General features: G+C 36.6%; 1 protein-coding gene across 1 annotated transcript in view; it reads right to left on the bottom strand.

The window, feature by feature from the left end:
• The window catches only part of MED24 (mediator complex subunit 24), a 359,234-nt gene that overhangs the window by 257,955 nt on the left and 82,826 nt on the right, over positions 1 to 18,453 (bottom strand). Inside the window, exon 7 of the mRNA XM_067142734.2 lies at positions 3,114 to 3,282. Within this exon, the coding sequence (XP_066998835.1) occupies positions 3,114 to 3,282 (169 nt within the window). The remainder of the gene's footprint in view (positions 1 to 3,113; positions 3,283 to 18,453) is intronic.

Genomic DNA, 18,453 nt, shown 5'->3' with positions numbered 1-18,453 from the left:
GTATGGTTGTATTTTTTCTGATTCCACAGTTTTCTATTAATGACATTTTGGAATGGTTCTAGAAACAATCTGATTTATTTTTGTCTTTGCTTTCAGCGTCTTCCAGGTTTGTTTATTTATTTATTTATTTATTTCTAAGAACCAGCATTCCATATATCCTTTTGTTATGTCAGCTGACTCCGAGATATCTTTGGCTAAGGCTTCTCTTAGAGGAGGGCATTACTACGTGAGAGAAGAGTCATGTGACATCAAGGGACTGCTGGATCACACTCATCTGATAATTTGTAAAACATTTGGCAGTAGATATCGAGTTTGTTCATTGTGGTTATTGGACTTGTTTTGAGATCATAGTTGAAGGGTGTCTGCAATCTCTGTGGAGCACAAGGTTATTATCTAAGTGAAAGTATAATTTAATGGAGGTATACTTCGATGGGAGCTGTTAAACAAATACTGTACTACCATTATTGCCCAGAACTCTTTTAACTAATTTCCCATTTCTTATATAAAAAAATATTTGTGTGCTTTGGTCCTCATATTTTTAATACATTTTCAATTCTACTTCCTTTTTCATTTTGGTAGTTTACCCCTTGTTAGACAGATGGTCCCTATTTATATTACAGTATTACAGATTACCAGGTTCAAACTCATAGTTAGCTAGTCTGCCCTGGTCAACTATCTACGGCTTATATCATCAGCGTTTCCACAGACTCTCCAATTCTGCATGTTTCTGTTTGGAATTATTGTGTGTTTGAGCCAGTACTGACTAGATGGGGTTCCGTTTCAAAGACTGAAAGTGGATAGAGACAATGAAGTGTTCTGTCACCCCGTCTGTTCATAACAGTAAAGGAAGGCATCATGAGAGCAGCAAAAGCAACATATGGAGGAAGACAAACATGATGTTGCTGATGATTCTGGGATGAAAGCCAAACACACACAGCAGAATTGATATTATTGAGAAGTATGGTTTAGAGAGAGAGAGAGAGAGTGAGGAATGAGGAAATACAGAAAGAAAGTGCCGTATTTACTCGCGTAATTTTCCCGCCTTTTAAAATTTTTTTCAACTTCAAAAACAGGGAGGGAAAATTATGTGAAACTAAATTAAAAATGGAAATGAAAACTAGCATAATTACCTTACTTAAGCCACAACATTTATTCAGGCCTAAAATAGTACACAATCAATAATATGTGTAACACAATTCATTTTAATAAAAAATCGAAGTCAATATGTCCCTAGCAATAATTATACGGAAACTGCCGTCTTTGAATGTCACGTGAGAATTTGCTGAAGATAAGAGCCAGATACTTGAAATGAATTAGAATACTGTATTAGGGTAAAATCTGTAAAACTGCCTACGCTAATATGTATTTCACTCAAAGACATAGACTTACCATGTCATTCATCGTCGCTTTCTTCCGAAATCGTCTGCGACGAATCACTCCCATTCTCTTCCATCTCCCAGATACATTCATCTTCAGTTCCATCTAGTTCACTGGAAATGCCAGTTTTCTCGAAACTTTTCACATTAATGTCTTGTGAAATCAGTCCCCATGCACAAACAATTTACTCACTTATTAATTCCAGTGAAGGCCTCTTAATCTTCCTGGTAGGCGTCAGAGTACGAGAACTTCTCGTCATCCATTCAGAATATACCCAATGCACGTTGTCTCTGAATGGCTTGTTTATGCTTACATCAAGAAGCTGCAAGGCTGATGTCAAGCCACCAGGAATTATTGCAGTATCAGTCTTATTGTTGACCAGTTCTTGGTGAACATCATCAACAAGATGGCCAAGGAAACTGACCAAAACCGGGAGAAACCTGTGGTTCAACACACAACTAATACTTCAGGAGATCCGCCACCACCCATCCTTTTTCCAGGACATGAATGTGCACACCGGAAGGAAATATCCCTTTTTTTGCTTGAAAATTACATAGGCAAGAACTTTTCGCCCGTCCACAGTAACAGCTAGCATAACTGTGCAGCGAAGCTTCTCTGCCCCAGTAGACCTCATGACTCTGCTGGATGTTTCCTTTTCCGTAATTGTAATGTTTATTTAAATCTGAGAATTTCATTTTTTGTCCATATTGAACTGAGAACGTAAGATAGGTAACTTAAATGGCCCACCTTTTCGGTACAAATAAATGTTATAATGTTTATTTACAACATATTTTTACTTGGAACTAGTTTCAATGCTATTTAGCGTCATCTTCAGCCAAAATGTGAGAGATAGGCATAGGCGTATACATATAGACATGTACATTACACAGAATGTTACAGCATTATGATTAAATGAGAATAAAAGAGACATAAAATAGTGAATAACAAAGTCAGAAATTGTATACGCCTATGACTATCTCTCATATTTTGGCTGAAGATGACGCTAAATAGCGTTGAAACTAGTTCCAAGTAAAAATATGTTGTAAATAAACATTATAACATTTATTTGTATTGAAAAGGTGGACCCTTTAAGTTTTCTATCTTACGTTCTCAGTCCAATACAGACAAAAAATGAAATTCTTAGATTTAAATTATAGTGACCAGACGTCTCTTTCTGAAAGAGACAGTAGTTTTTTTCTATGCTGTTGTCCTAGTGTTCCAATAGTTTTGTTTGGATGCCTATCTGTCGTGTGTTGTTAGAAAAGACAATTTGTCTTATCTTTAGAGTAAATAGGTAGACAGTCAAATAGACAAAAGTGTCAATGCTGTATGCCAGTAATTTTGTGTTCTTAGAAAATCTGACAAGTGTTGTCTTATATTTAGAGTAAATAAACAATCAGATAAATAGTGTTATTTGTTGAGTAGAGTAATAATTCTTTTTCCTTTTAGAGTAAGTAGATGAACAAGCCTTGGGGTTTCTATATACATTATTTTAAAAAGAAAGTGTATATAATGCTGAACTAATGAGGGAAGGTTGGTGTTGCTTCAGAAAATATGGTCACATTATCATAGATGATGATCAAAAGAAGATCACCATAATCATCATCTTGTACCCTTAAAACTCATGCCTTCCACCAGTTAATAACGGACTGAGAGTAATACAGTCCTCACTTCTGAATAAAGACAATAATTCCACAAATAGCGAGGAAAGATGGAGGTGGTTCTGAATGTCCTACCTTCAGCCTTTTCACCATAAGAAGCTGGTTGACAAAAACTTGAGTATCAGAACTTGGATTGAGGAGAACTTCAATAGCTAGTAGGGCCTGAAGACAGTATGTAACTGGCTCACTCTTTTCATCAGAATCAATCCCATCTCCTTCAATTTCTTGTTTGTCACATATTTTCCTGTAGACAAATAATAATAAAAAATATGCATTAAAACTGATATACAGATTTTATAAAAGACCAACAACTAAATTACAAATAGAAAGACACTATTTTTAACTATTCTACAATATCTACAATATCTTGTTAAAGCAGAAAATTTCTGCCCTAAAGCATTCATACTATATACACTCCACAGCAGAAAGCAAAGCACTGTGGTATTCATACAAAATAAATACAAACTTTTACAAGTGTTAAACATGAGGCCTGTTCAAAACCAAACTTTGAAAATACCATCAAATGCTAAGTCTTGGCAGCTTCTAGATAGGGGCACTGTATAATGGTAACCTTTCTAATGAACTAGCCATTTACCATGCATTTTGAAACAATTAGTTATCATTCAGGAGATTATAATTTGCACATGTACAAAGTATGTGCAGTGATTGTAGAAATGTCAATGTTACTAGCATGTCAACGTTCCCTTCTGCTTCAAACTGGGGAAGATATTTAAGGAGACACAACACAGTGGTGTGGAGAAAATTCACTGAGACCAAAGAAAGCACAGCAGGTCAGGTCAAATGTGAAGGTGTTGTTGACTGTCTTCTTTTACATCATTAGTGCTTGTGCCATTAATTCATACCAAGGGTCAAACCGTAAACCACTAGTATTATCTTGAAGTCTTGACAAGTATGAGAGAAAATGTTCAGAGAAGAACCAGAACTCCTGGAGTCTTCATCATGACAATGCACCAGCTCATGCATCACTCTTGATTTGTGAATTTTTGATTAACAAAGCAAGTTCAAAGCACTCTAGGAGATTTGCACGATAAGGCGGAATAATCTGCTTCTGCAAACATGCCAACTGAATCTCCATTGTCATCCTTACTCCATCCAAGATTTATTCTCTGAAGGTTAGTCTTCTTGCAAGGTGACTGATCTAAAATATCTGCTGAAACGGGATCATTGTCTGTGTCTTCCATACAGTCATTGTCAGTGAGTACAATTTCTACCTTACTAGAAAACTGGCGACTGAGGTTATCAACCAGACCCCCACCATCTTCGTCTCCTGAATCTTCGTCGGAGTGAATATTAACCTCCGGAGGTTCTATAAAAATGCTGTTAACATCCCCAAATGGTTCATCCGATTCAAAAATGTCTAATACTTTCTGGAGCATAATGTCCCTGTAAAAAGGGAAGTAAGATTTTGTAGTTGCACATACGATGTTGCAATTTCATTAAATGTAGAACAGATTACCTTAAATCAAACAGTTGCTCAATAAAAATTGCTGTATAACAGTAATTGTAACAGATAGCATAACCTCTATCATCACACAAATATCAAAACACGTACAGAGTGTATAGCTAAAACTATTTTTTTTTTTTTTTTGCTAGTGGCTTTACGTCGCACCGACACAGATAGGTCTTATAGCGATGATGGGATAGGAAAGGCCTAGGAGTTGTAAGGAAGCGGCTGTGGCCTTAATTAAGGTACAGCCCCAGCATTTGCCTGGTGTGAAAATGGGAAACCAAGGGAAATCATCTTCAAGGCTGCCGACAGTGGGATTCTAACCCACTATCTCCCGGATGCAAAATCACAATCACGCGGCCAACTCACCCGGTCCCCTAAGTCAATGTTGCCATGAATTAACTACAGATATAAGCTTCCATAATCAGTCAACAGATGGCAGAAAAGTTGAATATAATTTCTCTTAGATAAAAAAGTTGACAGTGGTGCACTCCATTGTCATGGAAGATTATACTGTATCTTGGTGTTTACTTTCTGCATTTTATAAGTGAGAGTGTCTTGCATTAGGAGTGTATTTTTGTTTTGTGTACTACACATACTTAAATTTTAAAAATATTATTTTGTTATAAATACCTCTGATGTTGCAAGTGATAAAAATCATTGTTATCCGTATTGAAGATACTGAATGTAGGATGCTAAAAGGTTTGTTTTATCACCTATTCAATACATATAAATTTTATAAATTAGGAATTTATTATTGATTCCACTTGAGACATGTTTCGCCCTTCATTGAGGGCATCATCAGTCAAATTATCACCTCAAGGCAAAAAATCAGGTACCTGGTTAGTAGTTGACATGCACAAATTAATACATATTATTAATACACATACAAAATTTAAGTATGGGAAATAGTTGTACAAAAGTGATGGTTGAACATATAGGTTTATAGATGAGAAGTCAGCACCAATGCGTAAAATTAAAATAGTAGAGTTTGGCAGTGGTGCTCTGGAGAACAGTTGACGCAATCATAGGAAAATATAAAGTTTAAAGATATTTACATTATAACAATTAAGGGAGAAAAGGTGTAGTGTTCGGCGTCAAAGTTTGTAACCAAAAATTAATGTCAAAGGTTGGTAACTATACAGTATTTACATTTTTCAATTGAACAGTTGAGATAAAGTTTTAAAAATATTTACATTATAACATTCAGCGTAAATGTTTGTAATAAAAAGTAATGTCAATGGCTGGTAACTATATAGTAATTACATTATCTAATTGAACAGTTGAGAATTTACAATTATATGCATAATTACACAAGAGCAGCTTGGTGCGCAAGGATAAAAAATTCTAGTACCAAGTGCGTCCTGATGTTTTAGAGGTTGGAAGAAGGAATTAGCATTGACATTTCAGAAATATGTAGAGCGGTTTATTTTAGTTAAAATCACCGGGGGTAGGGAAATATTTCATAGCCAAATGAGGTTTTATTGTATGAAGTGGAAGTTATCTGATGTGTCGCTGAGAGGTAATTGTTGATGAGTATTGGTGGACTATGAAGGAGGCTCAGTCGGTAATACGCACATGCGGTTAGCGGTTATCTGATGTGTCAGCGACACATCAGATAACTTCCACTTCATACAATACAACTTTCAACAACACGCCGGAACCCAGCGCACATCGGCACGAATATGGCGTGCCACTACGGCTCCTCTTCGCAGTCAGAATGAGAAGATGCCTCACCCCAGCTACAACGCTCTGACTCTGCAGTTGCCATATACATTCTAATCTCTCCCTCTCCACCGCAGTTCACAACACAAGCAACTCTATTCTATCTCACCAGACCAGTAAAAAACAATAACTTCATCCCAAAGTCCGCCATACTTTATTCCACGGAACAATATCAATTTGTCTCACCGGCATCTCATATTGATGTCTTCACATCACATTCGAAGCTACAGAAGTCAACTAAAAGAATAAGCGAAAGTTTCAACCCGCAACATTTTCCTAATTAGCAATTACCCACTAATAACTGTCACCATTGTTGCCATTCAAACGCATAGAATATCCATGAATCTCCATCCACACTGACCAGTCTCCGTACCGATCTCGGTGCTGCAACCAGACAACTTTCAGCTTGATGCCTATAAAACCTCATTTGGCTATGAAATATTTCCCTACCCCCGGTGATTTTAACTAAAATAAACCGCTCTACATATTTCTGAAATGTCAATGCTAATTCCTTCTTCCAACCTCTAAAACATCAGGACGCACTTGGTAATAGAATTTTTTATCCTTGCGCACCAAGCTGCTCTTGTGTAATTATGTATATAATTGTAAATTCTCAACTGTTCAATTAGATAATGTAATTACTATATAGTTACCAACCATTGACATTACTTTTTATTACAAACATTTACGCTGAATGTTATAATGTAAATATTTTTAAAACTTTATCTCAACTGTTCAATTGAACAATGTAAATACTGTATAGTTACCAACCTTTGACATTAATTTTTGGTTACAAACTTTGACGCCGAACACTACACCTTTTCTCCCTTAATTGTTATAATGTAAATATCTTTAAACTTTATATTTTCCTATGATTGCGTCAACTGTTCTCCAGAGCACCACTGCCAAACTCTACTATTTTAATTTTACGCATTGGTGCTGACTTCTCATCTATAAACCTATATGTTCAACCATCACTTTTGTACAACTATTTCCCATACTTAAATTTTGTATGTGTATTAATAATATGTATTAATTTGTGCATGTCAACTACTAACCAGGTACCTGATTTTTTGCCCTGAGGTGATAATTTGACTGATGATGCCCTCAATGAAGGGCGAAACATGTCTCAAGTGGAATCAATAATAAATTCCTAATTTATAAAATTTATATGTATTGAATAGGTGATAAAACAAACCTTTTAGCATCCTACCTCTGATGTTGTAAATATAAAGCAACATTGGGACTCAACAATGAGCAAGATGAAGTGTTTTTGGTAGGGCACGGAAAGAGAAATAGAGGATATTCTCGGGAAGCTAGTTGACGGGACAATATCTGACTTCAAAGATAGTAATTTAAGTGATGAATTAGATGATGAGACGTTGTTATGCAGCAATAATGAAATACAAGAAGATGTAGCGGTGAGTGATAAAGCATAATACAGTTTTGAATACTGCCCACAAAATATGAATTTAAAATGCATTTCCTTATGAATAGCTGGACTAATATTGACATTATAGTGCTAGTCCCATTTGTAACTATATAGGCCTCTTAATCAAAAGACCTGCACCTGGCGAGCCGAACCCATCCCGGGATCTCCCGGCACTAAAAAAGCTATACGCCATTCCTTCCTATATAAATAGTGTATTATGAACGCCATACTTACCTTGATTTCATAATTTGTTCTGTAGGTCACAGATGCAAATCCAGATTATGGAGAACAATCTGCTGGAGGAAGTCTAGACAACATAAGTGAACATGTCCCAGAAAAGAAAGAACGCTCCAAGTATTGTTTTAGGAAAGTCATATTTACACCCCCTGATGTTATATTTCAATCAGAAGTTTTCCCACCTCCACAGGTTGACAACAGTCCCTACGAGTATTTCAAAATGTTCTTTACTTTGGAGGCATTTGACTTATTAGCTGAACAGTCTAATTTGTATGCTCACCAAAAGGATGGGAAAATTCTGGGCACAGACAGCCAGAAAACTGAGCAACTCACAGGAATCTTCCTCATGATAGGAGTCGTAAAAAGGCACAGTACAAAATTCTATTGGTCAACACACTGCACATATTCTCCCACTGCAGATGTTATGAGTAGAAATAGATTTAACACATTAAGGGAATATTTTTATGTTGCTAATAATATTGAACAGAAACCACCTGGTGACCGTGAATATGACAAACTCTTTAAAGTCAGGCCATTGTTAGATATCATATGCTCAAGAATGGGAGAATTATCACCAGAAGAGTGAAATTCTGTAGACAAACAAATCATTCCTTGCAAAGGAAAGAGCTCTCTCAAACAATATGTCACTGAGCTCGATAGCTGCAGTCGCTTAAGTGCGGCCAGTATCCAGTATTCGGGAGATAGTAAGTTCGAACCCCACTGTCGGCAGCCCTGAAAATGGTTTTCCGTGGTTTCCCATTTTCACACCAGGCAAATGCTGGGGCTGTACCTTAATTAAGGCCACGGCCTGCCCTTTCCTGTCCCATCGTCGCCATAAGACCTGTCTGTGTCGGTGCGACGTAAAGCAACTAGCAAAAGAAAAATAAATAAATAAACAACAATATGTCAAGAATAAGCCCCATAAAACGGGTTGCAAGTGCTTTAACCGTGCAGGTGAATCTGGTATAATGTTCGATTTTGAATTTTATACTAGGAAGGGTACTTGTAAAGATGTGGGTGTAGGTTTTCCTGGCGACATTGTAATGGCTCTCACAAGTGAACTTCCTGATCATAAAAATTTAAAAGTTTACTTTGACAATGGGTTTTCCTCCCAGCAGTTAGCCATTGCTCTGAACGAAAGGGGTATTTCTTGTGTTGGTACCATCCGGAATGACAGAATGGGGAAATGTCCGCTTATGGCTAAAAATGACCTAAAGAAGAGAGGAAGAGGCAGCTATGACTACAGACTGGAAGAGGAACAAAACACTGCCCTCATTCGGTGGTTCGATAGAAAGGCAATCAACTTCATTTCTACATATTGTGCCATTTCACTGTTATCGGTGAAGTTTATTTGGAACGAAAATGGAGTCTAGGCCGTGAGAACGTCAGTAATAAAAACATCAGAGTATTCCTAGATATCAAAAGAATAATGTTTTCATTAGGTACTTGAGGAGAAAGAAGTATAGAAGGCGGTGATTAAGAAAGACGCGAGATTGTTAAAATTTATTATTGAAAAATAATATTCGATTTTCACTGAAGACACATAAGTAAAACGCCACTCGAGACAGCTAGAGAGAAAGGCTAATCTGATAGGAAGAAAACTAAAGGCATAAATAAAATAATAATTGTCTACGGGTTATCGCAAGACACCGGCGTTGAAGGATATATTCAGCTCCGTAAAATTAAAACTATTCCGGCGGACTGGAAGATTTCCGTATTACTACGTCACAACATCCTAGCCAGGCGACGTGTTAGACAATAGAGTTGATTTTAAGAGGCTACATAGTCATAACAACAGTAGCGCAAGACAGAGAAAACATTGTATCGTAGTCAGATTGAAATATTCATAGACGCACTCAAAGATTCTAAAGCATTATAAAAGATCATTTTTAAGAAGTGGTACTCGTAAATTATCAATAGATGATAGCAGGCTGTGTCCGTAAGATGACAAAACTAACCATGCTGACATATTATTTTTTTCTAACTGCGCAAGAGGCTGAAGACATCATGTGCTAAAGAAGTGGAGGCAGAGCTACCTAGGTTATGGCGACACGAGATGACAAATCCAGCCCATGACGACCGGCAATGAACCGAGACTGTCCCAGATGTTTCCAAAAGGATGAGGGGAATGCCGTGAACTAAGCCCCGCATGTCTAACTACCAGGACATGTGACGACAACGATGGAGCTGGAGGAAAGATAAGTCATTATAGTCATTAATGTAAATGAAAGTGCTATTCTATATTTTTATTTTCATTTATTGAAAGATGCACAAAGTGCTATCTTAAATATTTCCAACGGAGTGATGTTACATGAGAAGTCAACTCCCGTAAATACGTTAGAGGTTATTAGGTAATCATCTACCATGAATGTCAAACCCATTAATGTAGGAAGTGGTTAACCAGTGATAATTTAATATTCCATTCACAATGCTGTCAATATTGAGTAAGAGGATGTTAAGTTAGTTTCAAAGTGAGTACCAGGTACAATACAACATTGTGGTAAATACTAGGCTTACGTTAGAACATGTGACGTGAAGTTAAGATGGAGTGAGATCATATATATAGGATTTGAAAATTTGCTAGTAGGATATGGTGATATTTTATGGAATTTTAGCAAGGTTGAGAACATAATAGAATAATCAAATGGATGGTCAATCAATCAAATCAATCACTACTGATCTGCATTTAGGGCAGTCGCCCAGGTGGCAGATTCCCTACTGTTGTCTTCCTAGCCTTTTCAAAATGATTGCAAAGAAAATGGAAATTTATTGAACATCTCCCTTGGTAAGTTATTCCAATCCCTAACTCCCCTTCCTAGAAACGAATATTTGCTCCAATTTGTCCTCTTGAATTCCAACTTTATCTTCATATTGTGATCTTTCCTACTTTTAAAGACACCATCCAAATGAATTTGTCTACTGATGTCCTCCCACGCCATCTCTCCGCTGACAGCGCGGAACATACCACTTAGTCTAGCAGCTTGTCTCCTTACTCCCAAGTCTTCCCAGCCCAAACTTTGCAACATTTTTGTAACGCTACTCTTTTGTCGGAAATCGCCCAGAACAAATCCGAGCTGCTTTTATTTGGATTTTTTTCAGTTCCTGAATCAAGTAATCCTGGTAAGGGTCCCATACACTGGAACCATACTCTAGTTGGAGTCTCACCAGAGAAAAATAAGCTCTCTCCTTTACATCCTTACTACAACCCCTAAATACTTTCATAACCATGTGCAGAGATCTGTACCCTTTATTTACAATCATATTTATGTGATTACCCCAATGAAGATCTTTCCTTATATTAATACGTAGGTATTTACCACGATCCCCAAAGGGAACTTTCACCCCATCAACGCAGTAATTAAAACTGAGAGGACTTTTCCTATTTGTGAAACTCACAACTTGACTTTTATCCCCATTTATCAACATACCATTGCCTACTGTCCATTTCACAACATTATCGAGGTCATTTTGCAGTTGCTCACAATCTTGTAATTTATTTACTACTCTGTACAGAATAACATCATCTGCGAAAAGCCTTATCTCTGATTCCACTTCTTTACACATATCATTGATATATATAAGAAAACATAAAGGTCCAATAATACTGCCTTGAGGAATTCCCCTCTTAATTTTTACAGGGACAGATAAAGCTTCACCTACTCTAATTCTCTGAGTTCTATTTTTTAGAAACAGAGCCACCAATTCAGTCACTCTTTTGTCAAGTCCAATTGCACTCATTTTTGCCAGTAGTCTCCCATGATCAACCCTATCAAATGCCTTAGACAGGTCAATCGCGATACAGTCCAATTGACCTCCTGAATCCAGGATATCTGCTATATCTTGCTGGAATACTACAAGTTGAGCTTCAGTGGAATAACCTTTCCTAAACCCAAACTGCCTTCTATCAAACCAGTTATTAATTTTGCAAACATGTCTTATATAATCAGAAAGAATGCTTTCGCAAAGCTTACATACAATGCATGTCAAACTGACTGGCCTGTAATTTTCAGCTTTATGTCTATCACCCTTTACTTTATATACAGGGGCTACTATAGCAACTCTCCATTCATTTGGTAAAGTTCCTTCATGCAAACAATAATCAAACAAGTACTTCAGATATGGTACTATATCCCAACCCATTGTCTTTAGCATATCCCCCGAAACTTTATCAATTCCAGCTGCTTTTCTAGTTTTCAAATTTTGTATCTTACTGTAAATGTCATTGCTGTCGTAGGTAAATTTTAATACTTCTTTAGTATTAGTCACCTCCTCTACCTGGATATTATCCTTGTAACCAACAATCTTTACATACCGCTGACTGAATACTTCTGCCTTTTGAAGATCCTTGCATACACACTCTCCTTGTTCATTAATTATTCCTGGAATGTCCTTCTTGGAACCTGTTTCTGCCTTAAAGTACCTATACATACTCTTCCATTTTTCACTAAAATTCGTATGGCCACCAATTATGCTTGCCATGATGTTATCCTTAGCTGACTTCTTTGCTAGATTCAATTTCCTACTAAGTTCCTTCAAATTCTCCTTACTTCCACAGCCATTTCTAACTCTATTTCTTTCCAACCTGCACCTCCTTCTTAGTCTCTTTACTTCCCTGTTATAATATAGTGGATCTTTACCATTCCTTACCACCTTTAAAGGTACAAACCTATTTTCACATTCCTCTACAATTGCTTTAAACCCATCCCACAGTCTGTTTACATTTTTATTTACTGTTTTCCACCGATCATAGTTACTTATTAAAAACTCCCTCAGGCCTGTTTTATCAGCCATATGGTACTGCCTAACAGTCCTAATTTTAATCTCTTCCTTTCGCATTTACTTTTAATTACCACAAAAACAGCTTCGTGATCACTAATACCATCTATTACTTCAGTTTCTCTATAGAGCTCATCTGGTTTTACTAGCACCACATCCAGAATATTCTTCCCTCTAGTTGGTTCCATCACTTTCTGAATCAGGTGCCCTTTCCATATTAACTTATTTGCCATTTGTTGGTCATGCTTCCTGTCGTTCGCATTACCTTCCCAATTGACATTTGGTAAATTCAGATCACCCGTTACGATCACGTTCCTTTCCTTATCGTTCCCACATAGCTGATTATCTTATCAAATAATTATAAATCAGCATCTGCGCTACCCTTTCCTGGTCTGTACACCCCAATGATGACAGTTTAGTATACGTCAAGTTGAGATGAATTCATATGTTTATTGTAATGTAGAGAGTAATACGAGATGAGTAATGTGAAATGAATGATTTATATGCGAATAATGGTAAGAGGTTATGATGAATAATGTTGGTGATGATTATTGTTTAATTGTACATGACGTTATGGATTATTTCAGCGACGATATTATTTCAATTTACATATTTTGAGATGGAGGATGGTTATAATTTGTTCTCAATTGCCCGTTAATCGTTGGATAAGCAATATATAGCACTAAAGAATGTTCTTATGTTGACACTTACCTAGCGGATCATCAAATAATTCCTGATAAGAGGAGTAGCACGGAATTAGCCTATATTTATATGATTCTTCTAACCACAAGTGTTCTCACTCAGATTAGGAAAGCTAGGAAGCTTATTTCACTGCGTTAATCGATATCACTGGTAACTTTTCTTCATAATTGAAGGCTATTAGTAATTGATAGAGTCTTCTTACAAGCTAGATCACCTGATATCCAGCATAATCTAGTTGAATGATCGTCAAATATGGATGATAGCACAGTAACACAACATATATAATCACTATATAAGCACTTAAATTAATTTTTAAGGTTAATAGTTACCTCAAGTGAACAATTTGAGTAAATATTGGTCATGATATTTCGGTCATGTTATTGTTAAGGGAATAATGACTTAATGAATTATCTTTCTCTCCATATGAAACGTGATACCAAGAGTTTTGAAATGATTAAGAGATGTGATACATGTGAACCATGTTAAATATTTAAATTATGTATTATAATTGAGAAAATATTTCCTCACAACAAGAGTTATTGTCGATAATTGAGTATGAAGGGAGCCTCCGCGGCTCAGATGGCAGCGCGTCGGCCTCTCACCGCTGGGTACCGTGGTTCAAATCCCGGTCACTCCATGTGAGATTTGTGCTGGACAAAGCGGAGGCGGGACAGGTTTTTCTCCGGGTACTCCGGTTTTCCCTGTCATCTTTCATTCCAGCAACACTCTCCATTCTCATTTCATAGCATCTATCAGTCATTAATAAATCACTTTGGGAGTGGCGACCCCATCGTACTAACAGCCTATATCTGCTTCATTCATTCCATCCCTGACCCGGTCAATGACTGGAAAACAGGTTGTAGGTTTTCAATTGAGTATGAACAATTACACTCAAGCGAATCTATTGCACCGTGATGTGATTAATGAATGTTTGAGCGAAAGCAAGTAAGATTTTCAGGAACAATCTCATGAAATGTTTGATATAAGATGAAAGATGTGATTTTAATTTTATTTTCAACGCATTTAGCTCAGAGAATCTGCGTCAGACACATTTTATACTTCCTAATCGATATTGTAAATACTGTAACCATATTTATTTTTCTTTTATTCAGTTGGAGGCCTCTGATTTTAAGACATTTTAAAGATTAATTGATTAGATATAGGATGAACTACCTATTATTTATATTTTCAACGAATAATTCATACTATACGAACCATTTTTCTCAGATTCTACTTTATTTTCAAATAAATATCATCTTGTAAAACTTAATCATTCTTTTAATGACTTCTTAGAATAAGCATTTAGTTGTAAGTGATGATTATTTATGTATTATTGTGAATTATGCAGAAACTAACCAGATTACGTGTAGGACACGTCCGCTACGTAGGTTAGGCTTATCTGTTAGTATAACCCGGTGATCCTTTTTCGATGCGGAACCCACAGTCCATAAATCTGATGTATTGAAAAACTGATACCATATTCGAGTTAGCTTGGATCTCGTGCGACTCGACCTGGACGCGGGAAAGGCGCAATATATAGGTGTATATCCAGAAGATAAATGCCAATGATGGAGCCAGTCGGAAAAGAAAACTGTGAAAATAGTGTGTCCCCAAGTGGGGTAAGAATATAATCAGTTCATGGGGGGAGTAGATCTAGCAGATATGCTGCTTGAGCTATACAGAATAGACATTAGATCAGTCAAGTGGTATATGAGAATTGTGTTTAGGTGTATTAGTGTTGCAGTAGTCGATGGTTGGCTACTGTACCATAAACATAAAAAGCAGCAAGGAGAAAAATGTATGTATTCCCTCGTACATTTTCAGTTAGAAATATCTCAAGCACTGACTAGGGCAGGGAAAGTTCTGAATCGAAAGCGTGGCCAACCAAGTGACAGTCTAATTCCAGAACCCAGTCGAAAAAGTTTGTTCCAAGGCTAGTCGATGATGTAAGGTATGATGCATATGGAAACTGGCCTCAGTATAAAACAAAGAAAGGCCGATGTGAATTTTGTCCTAGTAAATCACCCAGCTGACCAGCTTTAAATGCAGAGTTAATTTGTGCTTGACAGGAGCTAAGAACTGCTTCTTCCAATTTCATAACAAGTAAGAAACATTATCTTTTGAGGCATAATTTATTGTTCTATTCACCTTTGAAGAATTATATTATGAGACAATGTTAGATACAGCTTATTTTGTTTGCTAGATGTAATTTTGTGTACAGAAGAACACCATGTAAATTGCTATGCGAAATATGTATGTCGCCTTTGAATGTTACCACAGGCTCCCAATGTTAACCTAGAGCAACATGCTGGATTTTCTGAATTTATTTGGGAAATTTTGAAAATTGTTAATAAACATGATCACTGTGTTCTAAGAACAACTACTCTAAACAAGAAAAAAAAAATGTTCGCCCCAAAATAATAATTTGGGACTGAAACACCATATTAACCCTTGCCAAAAAAAGCTGCCGTACCAATCAAGGAGGCAGTGTCTAAAAATCAGAGATTATGAACACACTTCTTGCATGGTTCTTTTGTTTATTTCTTGCACAGTTTTCCATTTTCTTCCTCAGTTCCATGGTACATATTATTCTTTCATAATCGTGATAGAACTGATTGCAGTGATCGAAAAATGGACAAAGTTCAGAAGAGAAACAGGGGCACGAGTTTTTCTGCTTTAGAAAAAACATTACTTATTGAATTAGCCACCAAGTAGCAAAGCGTTATAGAACGCAAGAAAACTGACTGTATAAAACTGAAATAAAAGTACACATGGGAAAAAATTACAAGGGAATTTAATAGCATTGCCCATGTTACAGGCCAACTTGCAACTACATAACGAATTTTGGGGTTAGAATCAATGATTACTTGACAATTGACAGAAAATTAACCCTTGTTGTCTCCAACCATTATATGGAATGACCCTGTGATATAAAACTTTAATGCAATCAATACCTTTAGTATAGGAGAGAGAGGCCTGTTTCGGTCAGTTGTGTATTCTAACCTCTTGCGAATTTCATCAATGACTTTACTGATGACGATTTTTGACAGTCTAGACCTCTTTAGAAATTGTTCCTCAGATATATTTTGAAAGTCGTTCCTTCTTAATATAGGCCTATTTCTGTTTGGAACACCATTTAACAAATCTACATAAAGCTACTCTGCATCAGACGCATGATTTACGGTGGCCATTTTGCTTTTAATCTCGAGTTCACAGTTTAATCCAGGTGAAAGGAGGGGTTAACTTAACTCCGGCCTTAACCTAGAGTTAAAATTAACCCTCCTTGATGAAACAGAATGAATTGTCAAATTCAGAGTTAAAACTGTATAACTCGGGGATAAGGTTTAATCCACATTGATGAAACCGGCCCTTAGTCAGTGGTATTTGCTTATGGTTTGCAATGTCCTTCCTCCTCCTCCATCTTCTTCTCTTAATTTAAAAGTTCTTGTAATTACAACAGTTGTCGTTAATTGGTGCATTTTGATCTATATTTAAGCTAAAAACCCTTAATGTGTGTGCTACTGTTACTCATTTAGTTATCTTAAAGGACAATGTAGTGGCTGGGGAAACTTCTCTCACAGTTGACGTTTGATGTTTCGCTTCTTATCTGCCGATAAGACGTTATTAATAATGCGGTCTATAAAGAGAAGAAAAGGAAAAAGAGAATAAGAGAATAGTTTTATTACTGTGTGAAGATACTTTGTTATTATGTTATGGAATGCTGAAATACCAAGTACTGACCTCCCCTCTAGTCCCATTAGATCTTGTTGCGTAGCTGGCTGATGCCCGACTATTTATGTCCAGCAGCTTGCCGGTTAAAATCGTGAAGAGGGGAGCAGAGGGAATGGTAGGGGAAGTGTTGTAGTAGATGGAGCTTGTATTTTGAAGGAAGTTCAAGTGCCTTTTGATGTCCCTTTTCGTTCCCCAGCCGCTACCGATGTACTTTAACTAAATTACAGTAGCACACACATTCAGGGATTTTAAGCTTAAATATAGAGCACAATACACCAATTTACGACAACTGTGACAATTATAAGAACTTTTCAATTAGGAGAAGGAGAAGAAGAAGAATACTCTGCAGTGTCAATTTTTAATTAACTATTAGCTCAAGACAAAACATGTCCTAAAGTAATAGGTCGACGCTGCTGGGACAAAACCTCCTATGTGAAATATTTTAGCTTAGAACTTTGGCCGGTATGGTTCTGTCATCTAAGGTGTAATATTGTGTGAATATTGTCAAGGCATTCTCACTCTTCATAATGTATGTGCTGCGGGTCAGTATATCTCCAAAAATATTATCACATAGGAGGTTTTGTCCCGGCAATGACGTTGTGTTAGTCCTACGTAATGCAGGGCAAATGAAGTATTGAATGGGTGAAACTCTTTCTCAATTTAAATTGATTGGAGGTCAATATGGACTTAACTATGAAGTTTATTTCCTTTTTGTATCATTCCCCACATAGCTGATTATCTTATCAAATAATTCCATGCTAAAAAGAGAAAAATGTTCCACCTTTTCAATACAATAACACTGTTGCACGAATCAATGTAGCAACATATTTAATTTATTAAGGGACCGGTTTCGACATTTGTCCATGTCATCATCAGCCTACACAAAAATGGCAAGAAGTCAACACAATTGTAACGCTTATGACACTTTTCTTGAATTAAAAATAGAACCTAGGCTGATGATGACATGGACAGATGTCGAAACTGGTCCCTTAATAAATTAAATATGTTGCTACATTGATTCGTGCAACAGTGTTATTGTATTGAAAAGGTGGAACATTTTTCTCTTTTTAGCATTGTAACTATTAGTTCAATACGGATCAGTGATGAAGTTTTTAACTTTAAATAATTCCATATCAGCGTCAGCATCACCACTCCCAGGTCTGTACACCCCAAAAATGTCAAGTTACGAAAGAGTTTCTAAGAGATGAGTCTTACATCTAGGATTTCATGTTTCTCATCCTTAACTTTTTCACAGCTTACAAATTCTTCTTTCACCAAAATGAGTATTACTATCAAATCTGTCCTGTCTCTAATATATACACTCCAGTTCCAGGAGAAAATTT

This window comes from Anabrus simplex, chromosome 3 (assembly GCF_040414725.1).
Source record: "Anabrus simplex isolate iqAnaSimp1 chromosome 3, ASM4041472v1, whole genome shotgun sequence".
NCBI lineage: Eukaryota > Metazoa > Arthropoda > Insecta > Orthoptera > Tettigoniidae > Anabrus > Anabrus simplex.
This window is presented reverse-complemented; position numbering and strand designations above follow the sequence as displayed.